The 20,801-nt window shown below is 37.6% G+C and overlaps 1 protein-coding gene across 12 annotated transcripts in view; it reads right to left on the bottom strand.

Moving 5' to 3' along the window:
* Positions 1-10,812: 10,812 nt before the first annotated feature.
* Positions 10,813-20,801, bottom strand: part of STXBP5L (syntaxin binding protein 5L) — a 339,029-nt gene continuing 329,040 nt past the window's right edge. For 11 of the 12 annotated variants that reach the window (XM_043473078.1, XM_043473077.1, XM_043473079.1 and 8 more), the window contains 4 exons: positions 18,776-18,941; positions 16,339-16,450; positions 12,338-12,558; positions 10,819-11,807 (listed from right to left, as the gene is read on the bottom strand). In XM_043473078.1, the coding sequence (XP_043329013.1) occupies positions 11,766-11,807; positions 12,338-12,558; positions 16,339-16,450; positions 18,776-18,941 (541 nt within the window). In that variant the 3' untranslated portion in view covers positions 10,819-11,765. Of the gene's footprint in view, positions 11,808-12,337; positions 12,559-16,338; positions 16,451-18,775; positions 18,942-20,801 lie in introns of all 12 variants that reach the window. The other variant, XM_043473085.1, reaches the window with a different exon arrangement.

The following is a 20,801-nucleotide window of genomic DNA, read 5'->3' as shown; positions in this document are numbered from 1 at the left end:
AGGCTTTACTTTCTTAGTCGCTTTCAAATATACAATCCAGTAGTGTCAGCTATAGTCATTATTACATCTCTACTTTCTGTATATAAAATGCTGTTTATTTCTTTTTCTTGTCTGATTTCTAGTACTAGCACTTCAGGTATTATTTTAACAGGAGTGGTTGAGAGTGGACAACCTTGTCTTAGTCTAAATCCTGGAGGAAAAGCTTTTAAACTTTCACTATTGAGTAGATTTTAGCTTTGGGCTTGTTATATATGGCCTTTATTATGTTGAGGTACAATCCTTCCATACCTAAGTTATTAAGAATTCTTCTTATGAACAGATGTTGAATATTGTCAATTTTTTTTCTGCATCTATTAAGATAATCATGATTTTTATCCTTATTCTGTTAAAATGGCATGTCATGTTTATTGATTTGCATGTATTGAAACATCTTTGCATTCCAGGTATAAATCTCAGTTGATTATGGGCTATAATTCCTTTAATGTGCTGTTGAATTCAGTCTGCTAGTATTTTGTTGAGGATTTTTGCATCTGTATAAATCAGTGATACTAGCTTGTAATTTTCTTCTCTTGTAGTGTCCTTTTCTGGTTTGGTTATCAGGGTAATGCTGACCTCATAAAATGAGTCTGGGAGTGTTCCCATCTCTTTGATTTTTTTTGAAGACTTTGAGAGGAATTAGCATTAATTTTTCCCTAAATGTTTGGTAAAATTCAACAGCGAAGTCATCTGCTCCTGGGCTTTTGTTTGTTGGAGGGTTTTTTAAATTGCTGAATCAATATTCTTACTAGCAATTACTTTCCAGATTTTCTAATTTTCATGGTTCAGTCTTGGTAGGTTGTATGTTTCTCATAATTTTTTCATTTCTTCTAGATTGCCCAGTTTGTTGGAATACAGTTGTTCATAGCCTCTTATGATCCTTTGTATTTCTGTTACAAACATCATTTGTAATGTTTCCTCTTTCATTTATAATTTTTTTTAAATTTATTTTAATTGGAGACTAATTACTTTACTATCGTAGTGGTTTTTGCCATACACTGACATGAATCAGCCATGGGTGTTCATGTGTTCCCCAGCCTGAACCCTCTCCCACCTCCCTCCCCATCCCATCCCTCTGGGTCATCCCAGTGCATCAGCCTGAGCACCCTGTCTCATGTGTCAAACCTGGACTAGCGATCTGTTTCACATATGATAGTATACATGTTTCAATGCTATTCTCTCAAATCATCCCACCCTCGCCTTCTCCCACAGAATCCAAAATGAGACTGTTCTATACATCTGTGTCTCTTTTGCTATCTTGCATATAGGGTCATCGTTACCATCTTTCTAAATTCCATATATATGTGTTAGTATACTGTATTGGTGTTTTTCTTTCTGACTTACTTCACTCTGTATAATAGGCTCCAGTTTCATCCACCTCATTAGAACTGATTCAAATGTATTGTTTTTAATGGCTGAGCAATATTCCATTGTGTATATGTACCACAGCTTTCTTATCCATTCGTCTGCCGATGGACATCTAGGTTGCTTCCATGTCCTGGCTATTATAAACAGTGTTGCAATGAACATTGGGGTACACGTGTCTCTTTCAATTCTGGTTTCCTTGGTGTATAATTTTGTTGATTTGGGTCCTCTCTCTTTTTCCCTTGGTTAGTGTAGGTAAAAATGTGTCAGTTTTATCTTTTTAAAGAAGCAGTTCTTAGTTTTTTTAACCTTTTCTGTTATATTCCTGTTTTCCATTTCATTTATTTCTGCTCTAATCTTTGTTATTTACATCCTTCTGCTAAATTTGAGCTTAGTTTGCTCTTCTTTTTCTAGTTTCTTGAGCTGTAGAGTTAGGTTGATTATTTGAGATCTTACTTTTCTTCATTAAAAAAATATTTTATTGCTAAAAAATGCTAACCATCATCTGAGTCTTCAGCGAATTGTAATCTTTTTGCAAATGGTAATATCAAAGATCATTGATCACAGATTACCATAACAAATAATCATAATGAAAAAAAATTGGAAATATTGAGAGAATTATCAGAGACACAAAATGAGTAAATGTTGTTGGATAAATGGTATCAATAGACTTGCTTGATGCAGGGTTGCCACAGACATTCGATTTGTGAAATATACAATATTTGCAAGTCTTTTTTGTTTCTTAATGTAGGTATTTATTGCTGTAAATTTTTCCTCTTAGAACTAGTTTTACAACATCCCATAAATTTTGTTTCCATTTTCATTTTTCTCAAGATTCTCTTTTATTTCCCCTTTAATTTCTTTTTTGATCCATCAGTTGTTCAGGAGAGTATTATTTAATTTCCTTGTAGTTGTGAGTTTTCCAGTTTTTTTCCTGTTACTGATGTTTAGTTTCATACCATTGTGGTCATAGAAGATATTTAGTATAATTTCAGTCTTCTTGTGTTTGTTAAGACTTGTTTTGTGGAAAATGTACTACTTGTGCTTGAGAAGAATGTATATTTTGCTGTTGTTGGATAGAAAGTTCTGTATATGGCTGTTAGATCCATTTGTTCAAATTCATGGTTTCCTTAATGATTCTCTTTTTGGATGATATATCCATTGTTGAGAAGTGGGATATTAATGTCCCCAACTATATTTGTATTAGTATATATTTCTCTGTTCAGTTCTGTTAGTTTCTGGTAACTGGATGCATAAATATTTACAGTTATGATATAACTGACTTCTTTTTGTATCTTTTTGTAATGACCATTTTTTGTCTCTTTATCATATTTACATTAAAGTCTATTTTGCCTGCTAAGTATAGCTCCCCTGCTTTTGGGGGTGGAGTAGGGAAGGCATGTATCATTTGCTTGACATATCTTTTCCCATCCTTTTTACTTTTGATCTATGTGTGCCTTTAAGGCTAAAGTGAGGGTCATGTGGTGTTCTTGTTTTGTTTTGTTTTTTTATCCATTCATCTTTAGATTGGATAACTTAATTCATTTACATTAAAATGATTATTGTACCCCAAAGGCTTCTGGTTGGGCAGGACTGGGAGCTACACTGAGCAGTGAGTGGAGCTATGATTCTGCTCCCCTGCCTGGATGGGGAGATGGAGGGTGAGGGGGGGAAGACCAAGCTCCAGGACTGGAAGGGATCTTTGTTTGAGGTCTCAAGTCAGGCACACCTGTACCTTACTGATTCCCTGGTCAGATTTCATCACTGTCTTGGCTCTGTAGACTAGCAAAGCCACTAGTTGGGACTACTACCTGAGCATTGTAGGTAGAACCTGGTCTGTAAGATCTGAGTGCTCGTTGTTGCAAGTCCCTCCACTTCTTCATCACAATCTGATTCCCAGAGATCAAGCCCTTTAGATTCCCTTGTTATCCTCATGAAGCAAGACCTGAGTGGGACTCCCAAGAAGGGACCCAGAACACTAGAAAAGCTGGATGTCTACTGGGATCTCTTTTCTCACTGGGTAAACTGTAAGCTCAGGGGAGACCCATGCTGTGCTGGCATGGGGTAGAGGCCATGCGGTCAGCATGTAGCATCTCCTTTCATCTTTCTAATGTGGTCTATCTCAGTCTGTGTGGTACAGCAGGTGCTTTAGTCTCACCCACCATGCTCTAGGATTTTCTCAGCAGTGTCTTATCCATGAGTAGTAGTTGTCCTCATGAGGAGGAGTGCAGTTGGGAATGACTTAGGTCACTATCTTGGTGACATCACCCCTAAATTTGTTTTGTTTTAAGCCAATAAGTTTGTAGTCACTTTTTCCAGCATGAATAGGAAACTTAATACACGCATCCTGGTGAGTTACCAGTTATATCACTTCTTTCAAAGTTTGTCCATGACCGGTCACTGCACATCTGTCATTTACTTTACATACAGACAGTAAGGGCTTCCCTGGTGGCTCAGACGGTAAAGCATCGGCCCACAATGCGGGAGACCCGGGTTCAGTCCCCCAGTCGGGAAGATCCCCTGGAGAAGGAAATGGCAACCCACTCCAGTACTCTTGCCTAGAAAATTCCATGGATGGAGGAGCCTGGTGGGCTACAGCCCATGGGGTCGCAAAGAGTCGGACACGACTGAGTGACTTCACTTCACTTCACAGACAGTAAAGCATGTAACAATGTTGACTTGGGCTTCCTAGGTAGCTCAGATGGTAAAGAATCTGCCTGCAATGCAGGACATCTGGGTTTGATCCTGGGTCAGGAAGATCGCTTGGAGGAGGAAATGGCTACCCACTCATGCCTGGAGAATTCCAGGCATGAAAAACCTAGTGAAGGCAAAATTATCAACATAATTGAGGGAAATGGTTGTCACCAAAAAGATGAAGATATCCTAGAGAAAGTGATTCTAGCAAAAAACTTTATCACTTATTAACCTACAAATTTACTGTAATTTCAATCAGTCTCAACAGGAATTTTTTTTTTTTTTTGAGATAGGTAATATCCTGAAATTCACCTACAGAAAAAAACTCAGTACCTATTAAACTAAACTAAAAAAAAATCATTAGGACATATTATAAAGATTGTAGTAATTTAAGAGTTTGATAAGGACATAGAAATAGACAAATAGATTATTTGGGCATACTGTTCATTTGCTATAAAAGGAGAGGAGAGTGTTATTAAATGCAAGTAAATCAATAAAATTGAAAATATTTTTATAAGTTTATTTTGAAATAACTTCAAACCTAAATAAAAATTTTAACAATAGCACAGAGACACTCACTCAGGTGAGAAACGACATTTAAGTTTTGTGAATTGGGCCAATTATGTCTTACATAGCAAACGGGTCCAATTTCAGATCTTGTGTCACGCCTACTTGTCATGTCTCCTTAAATTCAGAACATCACCTTTCCTGTACTTTCATAACGTTGGAAGTTTGAATACAGGCTAGTCATTTTATAGAATGTCTCTCAGTTGAGTTTTATCCAGTGTTTCCAGATGGTGCATTGGCAGCATTATCACAGAGGTGATGCTGTTTTTTTCATTACATGCTTATCAGGTGTACATGATATTCCCTTACCGGTTATGGTAACATTTATCACCTGATTAAAATAGTGTCTTCCAGGTTTCTCCAGTGTAAAATTATATATATGTGTGTGTGTGTATGTCAATGTATATATAATGATTAACAAGTACTTTTCATGAAGATATTTTGAGACTGTAAATATCCTATTCCTCCATGCCATTTTAACTATTTTTAGCATTCACTGGTATTTGTTGCCCATGTTATTACTACAGTGGTTGCCAAAGAGAAATTTTAAAATTCTATCCACATTTATTGGTTGACATTTTACAGTAAAGAAAAGCTCTCTCTTTTCCTAATTAATCACTTAACATCAGTGTGGACTCATGAGTTATTTTATTAAATTACTATAATTACTTTTGATACACAAATTATCCCTGATTTGGCTTGTATATTCCCTTTCAAGCTGACTTATGTGTCCTTTTGACACATCCACATGGTTCATTGAGTATTTTCTGGCACAAAAACATGTTCCAACCTTGAAACCAGCTATTTCTTCAAGAAGCCCCAGTTCCTTTAGAAAAGTGTTCAGAAATTAAAGTCTAGGTACTAGGTGTGCTCCTGGTTCCTTGGCTGATGCTCCCAGTCCTCCCAGTGTTTGGAATTAGGATATGCATGTGTACAACACACACACTTTAAATATCGTGTGTGTGTGTAAAAGTCACACAGGCGGTTCAAATTCTAATACTACAGGGGTTATTTTCGCCTTCCCTTTTAATTTGTACTTCTCCAGCAGGGAGAAACTGGCTTCCTGCATCCTCAGTAATTTACTTAATTGCTCCACCTCTAATCTCCTGATCTGCTGGGCTGGCTTCTGCCCTGTTCAGTGCCTCCGTCACAAAGGCGCCGCTTAGCCTGAGGGCTCACCCTGCTCCTCACTCCAGCTGTGTCCTTGTGCTGTCCCTCTCATCCTGTTCAGTGCAGTCCCTTTATGGACTGGGATCAACAACCTGCTCAGGTTGGTTGACTTTTGGACTGAAAGAACGGAAAAAGAGAAGAGGAAGGAAGGGAAGAATGAGGGAGAAAAGGAAGGGGAAAAGTGAAATCAGTATTTTAGACATTGAATTACAAATCTATGAATCCTGAGTGATTGTAATTCAAAGAGGGTGAAGAAGTAAATGGATCCTTTTGAGAAGGTTCTGAAGGGGAGACTGGGTATTTGGATTTTTGAAGAGTTTGTCTTCATAATTTTACTTTTAATCAAAAAATGTCCTTTAGGCTAGGATTGGTTTGTTTCTTCTGCCATCTTTGTACAGAACCAAAACTAGGAGGGAAATGGTGGTGGTGGGAAATATTTTCTGAATAATTAGACAGCATTTGAAAAAATAAGATTAATTTGCTAAGGCCACAGTGGAGGTAAATACAAAGAAAGTGTATGAAGAGGAATTAACCATGCGGATGAAAGCCAGAGGAGCAGGAGAATGCAGTTTCCTGGGGGACTTTCGGAGGTGCAGGTTAGTGTATGTTCATGATGTAGGTGGGAATATAAGCCTATGATAGATTATTTTTTTTTCTTGCATGGGATTAAGGTTTGAACTTAAAAAAAAAGTGAGGAAGTGGCCATGAATGTTGAATTTGTAAATACATCTTATTTATTTCTCCCATTTTAGATTAATAAACTAGCAAAATCTTTCAGTTTGGGGAACTTTGCTGTAGTCGTTCAGTTGCTGAGTTGTGTCTGACTCTTTGCAGCTTCATGGACTGCAGCACGCCAGGCTCCTCTGTCCTCCACTATCTCCCGGAGTTTGCTCAAATTAATATCCATTAAGTTGGTGATGTTTAGGTTTTATCTCCCCTTCTCTATTTTACTTCAAATACATATACTGTAAATAGCTCCCCCACCCACCTTCCCTTTTTAAAACAGTTATAGCTTGCAAAACCATGGTTCACAGTGTTGCAAATGAGGGTCTTACCTTTGTCCATACTTAATCTTTGCAACAATCATTAGTGGTATATGACATCATAACATAAGAGAGCATCTATGTACAAACATATACAATTTTATTGATATCTCTACAGACTACAAGAATTTTAAGTATAGTCACAATTGCTGAGTGCAACAGAAAAATAGTAATTTGTCGTTTTCTGAAAAGATGCAAAAATTCTGAAGATGAAAGAAAGATACATCAATGATGTCATCTGTTTCTTATTTCCTAGAATAAAACATCACATAATTAAGTACTAAAAATTATAGGTTATTAGAGATTTTGATCCTGTGTACACTTGTCAATAACCACCACCTAGTTCATTTTCTGGCTTTGTAGTTGAGAAAGGTGGGCCAATACCATAGGGGAGCAGTGTGAGATGAGAGAATGGAACTCCCATTTTTTTCATTGACTAGTATTTCCTTGGATAGGTGGACTCTCCCATTTTGAAGGTGAAAGCACTTTTTCAGGGCACTGGAGGCCACATAGTGAGTTGCAGGCCTTCTTCCTTTGAACACATGTCTAGTAACTTAGAAAATAAATCCAAAATCCTTTGCCCTGGGAGCAAAGACAACAATCAAAAAGGGAGAGATGTTCCCTCTTCTTGCTAAGATCAAATTCAATGAAATATTACTATGGCAGAACAGGTAGCTGGTACCCATGTCTCCTCCAAATGAAGAATGAGTAATAAATTTGGACTTGATTTAGTATATGATTGTTTTGAGAATTTCTGCTATCCAACTAGTAAGAATTAGTTTTCCACTTAGTGTCAATGCTATTGAACTTTTATGATATCTCTGGTGTCTTTTGATGTCACATGTATAAGGCAATCAAAATCTAGATGTTTGAACTGGAATAATTAGTGGCAAAGTCACTAGCAGACAATCACAAAGACAGAGTTAATAAGAGTTAATGGAGCACTGCCTGGTCAGAAATTTGTACAGAAGATTTGTTTTGGGTTGCAACACAGATATCAATCTGGCCAACACTGTATCTCCAATATCTTACTTTCCTTGATGCCTCAGAAGTGGGGCTTGAACACTGGCCAGTATAGACAAATGTGTCTTCCGTAGTAGTGGTGATCGACCTTGGCTGGACATTGTAACTGTCTTGGAGCCTTTCAAAAGTACTGATGTTTGGTTTCCACTCTGAAAAATTTTGGTGTAACTGGGAATTTTAGAAGCTCCTTAGGTGATTCTTATGCACAGCCGAAGTTGAGAATCACTTCCCTACGTAAAACAGACCAGTTGTGCTTCAGTTCTCCAGCAAAGCTTCTCCTGCTTCACTCTGGCTCCCAAGTCTCTCTCTGCCTGAGCCTGCCTGTACCAAGTTGGCACTTCCTCTTCTTCCCCAAGTCAGACCCTTCCTGTTTTGCATTTTGTCCTTTCAGGGCTGTGTTGTGTGCAAATATATACAATAAATTTCTACAACCATGCTCCCTACAATGGTGCAATCCAAATATGTGACCTACTGGCATGTATTTCTGACATCTGGAGCACTGAGTCTATGAAACAGTAACTGCCCAGAAGTGGAGTTGGGGCTACAGAGGACAGAGGTGAAGAAGCTGCAAAGCTACCATGTTTCTCCTGATGCAAAGAGCAAGACCTGGCAAAAATGTTGACTTGTTTTGACATTGCCCTCTCTGAACAAAGGTGATCAAGTTACAATGTCTTCCCACAAGGACAGACTATAATCATACAGATAAACTCCTGGGTTGTCCCAATGATCCTAAACCAATGAGAGGATTTTTAGTTTACTCTTCTAAATCTGCTTCATTTTCCCCTTCTGCCAAACAATTTATAACCAGATTATAGCTGGTTAGCTCAAAGAGCTAATCTTAATCTTCTTCAGCCAATCTTGGACATAATCTTTATTTTCCTTTTCCTTTCTCAAAGCCATGGTAACCCCTTAATGCAGATAACAGACATATGGTTCACATTTTTATAAAAGGACTCCAACAGTAAACTTTTTCCTTTATAATCCCTTAGTATCTTTGAGTAGTAGAGACACTGGATTCTGATTTATTAATTTGAGAGTCATTTGAAAGCTATATGAAAGGTTTGAAAAATTATCTTTATGACTAAATTATCAGAAAATATCTCACTCAGTTCTGTCACCATTCTTCCAAAGTTAGTCAGACAGTGGCCCTGATGATGACTAGGGCACTAAGTCTGGGTCTCAGTGAAGTGTAGGAAGCAGAGGTGATAGTACTGCTTTTGCAGGGGATTAAAATAAATGATGAATCAGTTATCCATCCCTCCAAACTCCAGGGTTAATGGATAAATTTAATGGTAGGGATTATTGCTGGCATTATTTGAACCAGGAAAACATATACTTCCAACTTCTCATGATGAATTATAATGCTAAAGACCTATTCTCCTGGGACACTAAGAAAGGCTTCTCTCTTTAGGGAGTCATAAGGAGATAAGGTCAACTTGTAGAGACTGCAAGCCTTATCTTCTGGTGTCACCTTAAGCAGACAAAACGTAATTTAATGACAACTAAGGCTCAGAGTCATTTCTCTATCATTGTTCAAGTTACTAGGAGTATTTTTCTTATGTTTCAAGGTACAGGCAAGACATTTAAATAGTAGAGAAGAGAGATGTAAAGTATTCCATGCATACTAGTAGTTGTTTTCCAAAGATGATGATGATGATGATTAGGTGGTGGTAGTAGTATGTATGTGTGTGTCTGTGTGCGCATGTGCTAAGGTCAGTGCAACAGAACAGAAATGTTCAAAGAGAGAAATCACATCCATATCACATTCTTGTTATTGCTATCTCTATGAATTATAAAAATAATTTTGATACAGTAAAACCTCATTAATTTGTATTCCACTAATCACAAGTTTGTGGGATGAAGTTACCCTTACATTAAGAAAGGGTTTATAAAAGCTCTACTGAAAGACAAAAAGAACCTCTTTTCAAGCATTTCAGAAGCACCTTACTTCTAATTGGTGTGCCAGTTATAAACTTTTGGTCTGTTCATTAAAGCCAGAGTTTTAAGCACTTCTGTGAAATGCTATTTTGTCCTTTCTGGTATTTTTTTTTTTTTTTTTGGTATGCTTTAAAATATTCTGTATTTGTTTTCTTTCACAAAATTAATTTGCTCTTGTCAGAATTCCTGAAAACACTAAAGAAAGTGCCACTTTAAACAAATTCACCAGAAGTTTAAAAACTAAAAAAAAAAAAAAAGCAGAAATACTATTTTTGGCTACTAAAAGATCCTGGACTTAAGGAAAATGGTGAATCCCGAAGAAACACAATGTAAGTCTATTAAGAACTTGAGTAACCAAAATTCAATGAGCTGAACCCATTAATTTTCTTTAAAAAGATTCTTTTTGAAAGAACAACATACATATTATTGGATGGGTCCCAGAGTCTGCATATATTCATTTCCTATGACCTGACTTCCAGAATCATGTTAAATAATGGTAGCAGGTGTCTTGTCTTGTTGGCCTCTACTACGTCTGTATTCTGATAGATACCTTTTATCATATTAAGGATATTCTTTATTCCACTTTTAAAAGAGTTTTTAATAAGGAATAGGTGTTTGTTATCTATTGACATAATCCTGTAGCTTATGTTATTTAGCCTATCAAGTGACAAAAGTGTTGATTTTGTATCATTACATTCTCTATCATTACATTCTCTATGTATTTCTATCATCCATAATGGTGACTAAACCCAAGCTAGCAAAAACATCACCACATTTTATAACCTGGTAATAAATATTGAACCAAAAAGCAATTTCTAATGAAAGCCCTTATTAATCAGAAATGTCAGAATCTCTTTCCTAAAACATTAACTGAGGTTTTACTGAATCAGACTAGAGAATGACCAGTTTGGTCTGTGAGTATCAGGCTGCAAGAGCACCTTTGAATTGAAGACCCCATGGAGATTGAACAGTAATATACTGTGTAACTGGCAGACAAGGATACAAATGGAGCATTAAAAATATATCACTTTAGAAACTGAAACCAGAGTGTGTGAAATCAGTTCTCAAAGCTAACAGCATTGTTCTTGTAAGTCTAGTTTCCCCAAACCTATTGTCAACTCCCCTGCAGAGTATAAGCCAAGCTGAAAATATGCTTCAAGGTGACCCCACCCTGCATTGGTTGTGACTGAAAATAGCAACTTGTTCTGAAGGTGATGGAAATAATTGTGTTAGGAATAATTTACTGTACTGGCTATATTTGATTATGACTGAGAACTGTGAATAATGTAAAATATTATGGAGAAAGAACAATGTTAATCAGACTCTTGACATAAGAATTCAATAATATCCTAGTATATAATGAAAGTTATAGATGACAAGAAAACTCTGGTTTTGTTTGCTTTGTAAGTTGGGTATTGCAAATGTACTGGAAATGCACTGATATCTTCTAATGCAGATTTTTTTTTTTAATTGTCAGGTGTGGCCCAATTTATAAAAATAGTTTACCATAAATCTTTTTTCTTCTTCTGTCACAACATGCTTTTTTCTTTTCCTCTTAAGATGTTAATTTATCATGCAATTTTTTTTCATTAAGTGCATTAATGCTTTTTGTTTGTACAGGATTTTTTCAAATCAGAAGGACTCCCCGTAGTTCCTAAATGTAAATCCTTAGCAAACAACATGCCAAGATGATAGCTCCATTCCATGTGGGAAAAGGCAAATTCAGCCATATCTTGGGATTTTAACCAGGATTCCAGCCTTGGGTTGCACAATGTCTCTGATAAGTCTCCCTTATGATAACTTCAGATGGACTATAATGGAACATTTTGTAGAAGAAACTGGCTTCTAGCAGTTGAATATTGATGCTGGGAATAAATTTGGTTTCCCTGAATAATGGTTTCTCAAAGCAGTCATAGCTTCTTTAGAAGTTTAGAATTGGTACCATTTCTTATCCTTATATTTCAGCATTAACTGCAAAGAAAAAATAGTCACATAAGATGTTAAAAAATATTTAAAAGTGCTAATCCAAGCTCATGTTGAGCACATCATACATACCAAAACCTCAAAACTTCTAAAACGACCTTTATATTGTGAAATAAACTGTAGACATATTTTTGAACTGCAGTCAAGCTCTAAAGATTTGCCTGAGAAGAAATGATTTTTAATGATTGAGACAAAAAGGAATGTGTGAATTCAGCCTCTGCTGCCCCTCACACCTTCTTGCCGGGGATCGTATAATAAACCTAAGTACAGAACCAATAGATAATTTTCTTTAAAGCCATCTTCTAAGGTAAAGAAGTATTAATTTAATACTTTAAAAAAAACACTTTTTTTCTCCCCAATCCAAGGAGAATTATAATACATACAACAAGGTCCCAGTTACCTTGGCTGTCACACATGATTACTTAGAGTGGCATCTTTGTTTAGGCTCTCTTGTGCAGAACCTAAATGTTTAAAGTTATTACTGGATGAAGATGCTTATATTTTCATAGACAGCTTACCTCGTGTGCATGTTTGGAAAATGCCTCTGCACTGGTCATCATGCCTGCAGTTTTCTCCTCCAGCTCTCCTAGCCTCTGTCCTCTCTCATCAAGTGCGATCCGTGCACGAGTCAGCTCTCCCATCACCCCTCCAGCAGCGCCTTTCATCCCTTCTATACCACCTGGTCCAGGAATGTGCTGTGCGAGGCTGCGTGACGCTTTTCCTGCGGAAGCTTCCCCAACTGGGAGTTCAAGCAATAGCAATTTAAAACACTTTTTCAGTGATTCAAGTAAGTATAGTCAGGCTTATGACCAAACAAAGTACTTATATTGAATTTTATTGTCATAATTCTCACGGAGAGACATATTTGTTCCGATCATAGTTATATATGTATTTGGAAATGTTAGCATTTACCCCAAAAAATGCCTATGAAAGAGACTGAGACATTGTTACCATGTTTTATTGTGTATGTGGGGGAGGGGTCCATACAGTATGACATAATTGCATTTCTTGACATTACTGCATTGGTATACTCAATATTATTGTGATCTCATATTTAACCCATATTAGTTCCATATCTGTTCCAATTTCAGGTCTGATGATTTATTTAAATTTCTGCCCAGCTGGGCATTCCAAATCTTCCATGTTCATCTTCCTATCAGTCTTTGTAGCCCTCAGTTGTTTTTTGTTTTTTTAAATCTGAGTGTGTGTGTGTTTGTGTGTCTGTGTATATACTAGAAAATGGGGTATATATGCATTATGGGCATTAATACACATACGTTGAAACTTTGTTACTTTCTAAAAAATTAAAAATTTCCCCATCATTTATAAAACTCAGTTTTACTTAATTTTAATGAAGTAACTTTGGAAAAGATATACCCATTTGAATGCAGAGTTCCAAAGAACTGCAAGGAGAGATAAGAAAGCCTTCCTCAGTGATCAATGCAAAGAAATACAGGAAAACAATAGAATGGGAAAGACTAGAGATCTCTTCAAGAAAATTAAAGGTACCAAGGGAATATTTCATGCAAAGATGGGCACAGTAAAGGACAGAAATGGTATGGACCTGACGAAGCAGAAGATATTAAGAAGAGGTGGCAAGAATACACAGAACTGTACAAAAAAGATCTTCACGACCCAGATAATCACAATGGTGTGATCACTCACCTAGAGCAGACATCCTGGAATGTGAAGTCAAGTGGGCCTTCGGAAGCATCACTACGAACAAAGCTAGTGGGGGTGATGGAATTCCAGTTGAGCTATTTCAAATCCTAAAAGATGATGCTATGAAAGTGGTGCACTCAATATGCCAGCAAATTTGGAAAACTCAGCAGTGGCCACAGGACTGGAAAAGGTCAGTTTTCATTCCAATCCCCAAGAAAAGCAATGCCAAAGAATGCTCAAACTACTGCACAATTGCACTCATCTCACACGCTAGTAGTAATGCTCAAAATTCTCAAAGCCAGGCTTCAGCAAGATGTGAACCATGAACTTTCAGATGTTCAAGCTGGTTTTAGAAAAGGCAGAGGAACCAGAGATCAAATTGCCAACATCTGTTGTTTCATCGAAAAAGCAAGAGAGTTCCAGAAAAACATCTATTTGTGCTTTATTGACTATGCCAAAGTCTTTGACTGTGTGGATCACAACAAACTGGAAAATTCTGAAAGAGATGGGAATACCAGACCACCTGACCTGCCTCTTGAGAAACCTGTATGCAGGTAGGAAGCAACAGTTAGAACTGGACATGGACCAACAGACTGGTTCCAAATAGGAAAAGGAGTACGTCAAGGCTGTATATTGTCACCCTGTTTATTTAACTTATACGCAGAGTACATCATGAGAAACGCTGGGTGAAGCACGATCTGGAATCAAGATTGCTGGGAGAAATATCAATAACCTCAGATATGCAGATGACACCACTAATGGCAGAAAGTGAAGAAGAACTAAAGAGCCTCTTGATGAAAGTGAAAGAGGAGAGTGAAAAAATTGGCTTAAAACTCAACATTCAGAAAACTTAGATCATGGCATCCAGTCCTGTCACTTCATGGCAAATAGATGGGGAAACAGTGGCTGACTTTATTTTTGGGGGGCTCCAAAATCACTGCAGATGGTGACTGCAGCCATGAAATTAAAAGATGCTTACTCCTTGGAAGGAAAGTTATGACTAACCTAGACAGCATATTAAAAAGCAGAGACATTACTTTGCCAACAAAGGTCTGTCCGGTCAAAGCTATGGTTTTTCCAGTAGTCATGTATGGATGTGAGAGTTGAACTATAAAGAAAGCTGAGTGCAGAAGAATTGATGCTTTTGAACTGTGGTGTTGGAGAAGACTTTTGGGAGTCCCTTGGACAACAAGGAGATCCAACCAGTCCATCCTAAAGGAGATCAGTCCTGGGTGTACATTGGGATGACTGATGTTGAAGCTGAAACTCCAATACTTCGGCCACCTGATGCGAAGAGCTGACTCAGTTGAAAAGACCCTGATGCTGGGAAAGATTGAGGGCAGGAGGAGAAGGGGATGACAGAGAATGACGTGGTGGGATGGCATCAGTGACTCAATGAACATGAGTTTGGGTAGGCTCCGGGAATTGGTGATGGACAGGGAGGCCTGGTGTGCTGCAATTCATGGGGTCGCAAAGAGTCAGACAGGAATGAGCGAATGAACTGAACTGAACTTTTAAAAATTGAAAAATAGATCTTATAAAAAATTTAGTGAGCAGTCCCCAGGATGTAACATTAGGAGTGGAATCTAGATTAAGTTTTTTAAAAATAAGAGCCTTATTGAGATATAATTCAAATATAAAATTCATTGCCGCTACCACCCCCACCCCATCACCACAACCATTACCCCTCCCCCCCCCGCCCCCCCCTCATCTTTTTAAAACAATTTTTTAGCTGTGGTGCATAGCTTGTGGGACATTAGGTCTGGACCCGGGATCAAACCCTGACAACAGCAGTGAAAGCTCCTAGTCCTAACCATTGTACCTCCGGGGAATTCATTAACTCACCCTTTGTAAGTGTACAGTTAAGTAGTTTTTAACTGATTCTCAGACTTGTGCAACTATCACCACTATCTAATTTTAGAACATTTTTATCACCCCCCCAAAGAAATTCTGTACCCATTAGTCCCTCCTTGCCCTGGTCCCTGGCAACTACTGACTTCTTCTCTATGGATTTGTCTATTCTGAACATTTTGTACTAAAGGAATAATACAATATGTGGCCTTTTTTGTCTTCCTTCTTTAATTTAGCATGATGTTTTCAAGGTAAACATGTTTCCATGTTTAGCAGGTATCAAATGTCATTACCTTTTATAGTTGAATAATAGTTCATTTATGGAAGCACCTAGATTTTTTTTTTTTAAGATATTTTTCATAGTTAAAAATTCAAGGAAAAAGTAGTTTTGATATGTAGAGACCACATAGTGGGTGATAGAATCTGGAAAATCTTAATTTCTCTCTGAGAATGTTCCTTTTTACTGCGTTTTGATTATTGTTCATCAGAGTCTCTGGCAGATATTTTTTAAGTGATTTATTCTGTACCATTGGTAAATCTTGAATTCTGAATAAAGAATTTGTTTCCTAGAAGTTTTTTCCTAATTTTTGCTTAGCTTCCAATTCCCTCTCTCTGGCACTTTTTCCTCCAGCTTTCTCCTTTCCTTTCCCTTTTCCAAGAACTGGCATCCTAAAATATTCACTTTTCTGACCTCTTGTCTTCTTTCTTCTACACTTAGAAGTAGTTAGAGGCAGGCAGATTCAAAAACATTTTTTCAGATCTAAGTAACCAAGTGCCTTCACCTTGCCTTGCAGGTCTTATCAACCTGCAAATGACACATTTATTAGCTTACTCGTTATTTGTATGAGTTACATGTACTATTTTTAGTTAAACTATTTCTAAAACAAAGTGACCAGTTCTATTCATGTTTGGTAAACAAATAATTTTCATGGTATAGAAGCAAAGTCCTCGTCCAGAAAGAGGTCATTTGTTTTTTGAAACAGTTTGTAATCAGGAGTTTACTCACAGAGCTCTTCTCTGTCAAATGTTTGTCCACTTCCACCAAACAGGCCCTTGAGAAAGCCTCTGTTTTGAGCTTCTGGTGTTTCTATAGGAGTAAACAAATCTCCCAGCATGTCCTATATCAAATTTAAAGAAAAGAGCATTAGACTAAGAATAAATTAATAGATCAAAAGATAACATGGTGGCAGGTTACAGCACATCATGAAAATGCTCTCCTTATGTTTTCATGGTAATTTTTGCTTAGCTTCCAATTCCCTCTCTCTGGCACTTTTTCCTCCAGCTTCCTCCTTTCCTTTCCCTTTTCCAAGAACTGGCATCCTAAAATATTCACTTTTCTGACCTCTTGTCTTCTTCCTTCTACACTTAGAAAGCATAGGAAGCTAATATTCACCCTAGGATTAATTTACAGATTAATCCTGATTACAGAATTCACAGGCTTTATTCCAGATACTAATCAGAATTTACATAGATATGCTCCAGTTATCTTTAACTTGTTCTAACTTTTTTCTAACTTTTAACTTGCTATAAAATGTTTTAACTTGCTTTGGTCTTTCTGTGTGTGTTAGTCATTCAGTTGTGTCCAACTCTTTGCAACCCCACTGACTGTGGCCTGCCAGGCTCCTCCATCCATGGGATTCTTCAGGCAAGAATACTGGAGTGGGTTGCCAGTTCCTTATCCAGGGGATCTTCCCAACACAGGGATTGAACCCAGGCCTCCCGCATTGTGGGCAGACCACCACCATCTGAGCCACCAGGGAAGCCCTTGGTCTTTCTAAAGCAGACTAAAATTTGAGAACCATGGGTTTGGAGGAACTTCAATCCAAAGTAAGATCTGTGAGCTAGTATCAGTTTGTGTGTGAACTTGCAGGATGCCTGTCATCATCTCCCCCCCTCACTCTTAGACCTGTGCTTTTCCTCCCAAATCCCTTCTCTTTGGAAATGGGTACACCATCTACTTAGGTCCCCAACCCAGAAATACAGGAATAATTATTAATTCCTTCCTTTTCTTCACTACTCTATCTAATAACCCTCCAATCCAACTGATCAGTTTATAGTCATTGAATATGCTAATTTTCTCTATCACTGTTGGCTGTCTTATTTCAAGCCACTATTATTTCTGGCCTTAATTATTTAAAAAATAATGCCTCCAAATTGTTCTCCCTACTTTTAGCCTGAACTCTTCAAAACAAATAGTCATACTGCAACCAGAATATTAGTTTTAATAAACAAATTAGCTAAACCTTTTCAATGACTTCCTATTGTCCTGGGGATAAATGCCAGATTTCTTAAGGAGTTTACAAGGTGTTCCAAGCTCTATTCTTGACTAGTCTCCATCAGCACTCCTTCCCTCTCTCCACTTCCCAACTCTGTACTTTGTTAGCAGTTTGCTGAACCTTGGGGCTTTCACATGCCTCTGTTCTGTCAAGAATATTATTACCTTTCCCACCTCCAGCCATCTATTCCCTATGGACAGCTCCTGTTCATCCTTCACAACCTTTTTCTAAGTACCCCTTCCCTTTTGGTCCATTAACCCAGTCCGCTCTTGTCTCTCCAGCACTGGCACAGCCATTTACAGACAACCATTTTCCAGAATATTGCGGTTATCTATTTCTCTCTCCCTCCACACTAGCAGGTAGGGACTGGTATCTTGTTTGTGATGGTACTCCTACAGCCCAGCCAAGTAATAGGCATATAAAAAACTTAAGTATATGTTGAATAACGTTTATTATTATTTATTTTTAAAACTTAGTATGTTCCAGGCACTCTTCTCAGTGCTTTACATGAATTCTTTCTAATTAATTCTCACAGTAATGCTTCAAGGTAGAACATACAAGTTGGCTATTTTACTTAATCTAAGTGATACGAGTAGGCAAAATGCAACTTAAATAGTTCAGAGCTTATACTCTGAACCTCTATATTGTAGTGAATTTTAGTCTTCTTTTCTCTAAATTAGGGAGAGAAACCAATTAAATCCCTAGGATGTCTTTTAAAATTTTGTGACATTTACTTATCCAAGATTTTATTTATTATTTTATATTTATTTTGTTTCTAAGCTCTGCTTACTACTATGATCAAAGGCAAATGCCCATTTCTAACCTATAGGGTATATATTTATTTTGTATGGCCCACAATTAAGGTTTCTTTTTTTTTTTTAAGTCTATTAACTCTGAATTGTAGGCAAAATAATAAAAGAAACAGAACAACCATTGATATATATGATCTCCACATTCTCCCACATCCCCTTTTTTCTTATTTTTTTTTTTCTTGTGTATATCTGGAACCACACTAGAACTTGGTAGCATCACCAGGGTGAACATATATTCAAAACATGTTCTAGGGCAGGCATGTTTATTGTCTAGCCTAATAATATTTGAGCTTTCAGACATCGCTCTCATTCTCTTTTTACAACCACGTTCAGTATTTATTCATAAATGACCTACCTGTAGATTATCACACATCTCTTGGCTGTATGTTAACCGCTGAATTTCAGTAGGAGAGACTAGGTATAATGCCTGTCCTTCATTGGTAAAACAGAATGTCCGTGCTATCCGCATGTCTGTCAGTGGCAAATAATTCACATCTAACATTGGGCGAAGACTAGGTAGGCTGAATGGAAAGAACCAAATCCACATCTCAATATCAAGTTGTTAGAAGCTTTCAATTTCTGTAGATAAAATATAGTGAACTTTACATAAAACTAATTTTATACCACTATTTTATGGTGGTTTCTTTTTATGAAGTCTCAATGGTAGTAAACTAGAACTTCATGTAAAATAATTTTCACAAAAAATTATGGTACAGTTCTATTTTAATCCACACAGATTACTTAGCAGATGTCCTTGAAGGTTGGATTAAATGCACTGGCCAGCCATTTCAAAATGCTTTGTGCAGAATTTCACAGGTTCCTACTGTGGTAATCTTTTATTATGGCAGAAACACTGCAACTAGAAAGTGGCTGCCTGCATACTTGGTCCATTGTCTCTTTTTAAGGCAGAATTCCTGGGTCTGAGGTTACACACTGATGTGCACCTAGTTCACTATGCCTGGGAATGGAGGGGCTTTCCTCCCCATTCCTTTACTTCCTCTATACACAGAAAATGAAAATCACCTCTGACTTATGGCACCTATACTGAAGGTGTGATTAATGACTGGGACTTACAGAATTAGTTATAAACAGTAGATCAGAATTTTCACATCCACATGAATGCTACATCTCAGGTGTCTTACTGATTGGCTGTTTTGTTGCTGTTCAGTCACTCAGTTGTTTCTGACTCTCTGCAACCTGCTGGACTGCAGCACGCCAGGCTCCCTGTCCTTCACTATCTCCCGGAGTTTGCTCAGACTCATGTCTACTGAGCCAGTGATGCCATCCAACCATCTCATCCTGTCGCCTCCTTCTGCTCCTGCCCTCAGTCTTTCCCAGCATCAGCATCTTTTTCAATGAGTCGGCTCTTTGCATTGGGTGGTCAAAATATGGGAGCTTCAGCTTCAGCATCAGTCCTTCCAATGAATATTCAGCATTGATTTCCTTTAGGACTGCCTGTGTTGATATCCCTGCTGTCCAAGGGACTCTCAAGAGTCCTCTCCAGCACCACAGTTCAAAAGCATCAATTCTAAGGCACTCAGACTTCTTTATGGTCCAACTTTCACATCCATACATGACTACTGGAAAAACCGTAGCTTTGACTATACAGACCTTTGTCAGCAAAGTGATGTCTCTGCTTTTTAATATACTGTCTAGATTTGTCATAGCTTTTCTTCCAACGAGCAAGCATCTTTTAATTTCATAGCTGCAGTCACTGTCCACAGTGATTTTGGAGCCCAAAAAAATAAAATCTGCCACTGTTCCCATTTTTCCCCATCTATTTTCCATGAAGTGATGGCACTGGGTGCTATGATCTTAGTTTTTTGAATGTTGAGTTTTAAGCTAGTTTTTTTACTCTTCTCTTTCACCTTCATCAAGAGGCTCTTTAGTTCCTCTTCACTCTCTGCCATTATCATCTGCATACCTGAGATTGTTGATATTTCTCCTCGCAGTCTTGATTCCAGCTTGTGCTTCATTGAGCGTGGCATTTCACATGATGTACTCTGCATGTAAGCAGGGTGACAATACACCGCCTTAACGTACTCCTTTCACAATTTTGAACCAATCTGCTAGTCCATGTCTGGTTCTAACTGTTGCTTCTTGACCAGCATACAGGTTTCTCAGGAGGCAGGTAAGGTGGTATGGTATTCCCATCTTTTGAAGAATTTTCCACAGTTTGTTGTGATCCACACAGTCAAAGGCTTTAGCATGGTCAGTGAAGCAGAAGTAGATCTTTTTCTGGGATTCTCACTATTGCTATCAAGCTAAAATCACTATCAAGCTAAAATTTTAATTGTGACAACATTGTAATGTCTTTGAATTTAAAAGAAAAATTTTGAGTGACTAAATGTGAGCTTGGGGGAGTGTACACACATTTTTTT

This window comes from Cervus canadensis, chromosome 7 (genome assembly GCF_019320065.1).
Source record: "Cervus canadensis isolate Bull #8, Minnesota chromosome 7, ASM1932006v1, whole genome shotgun sequence".
NCBI lineage: Eukaryota > Metazoa > Chordata > Mammalia > Artiodactyla > Cervidae > Cervus > Cervus canadensis.
The sequence above is the reverse complement of the archived record's forward strand: the minus strand, read 5'-3'. Positions and strand labels throughout refer to the sequence as shown.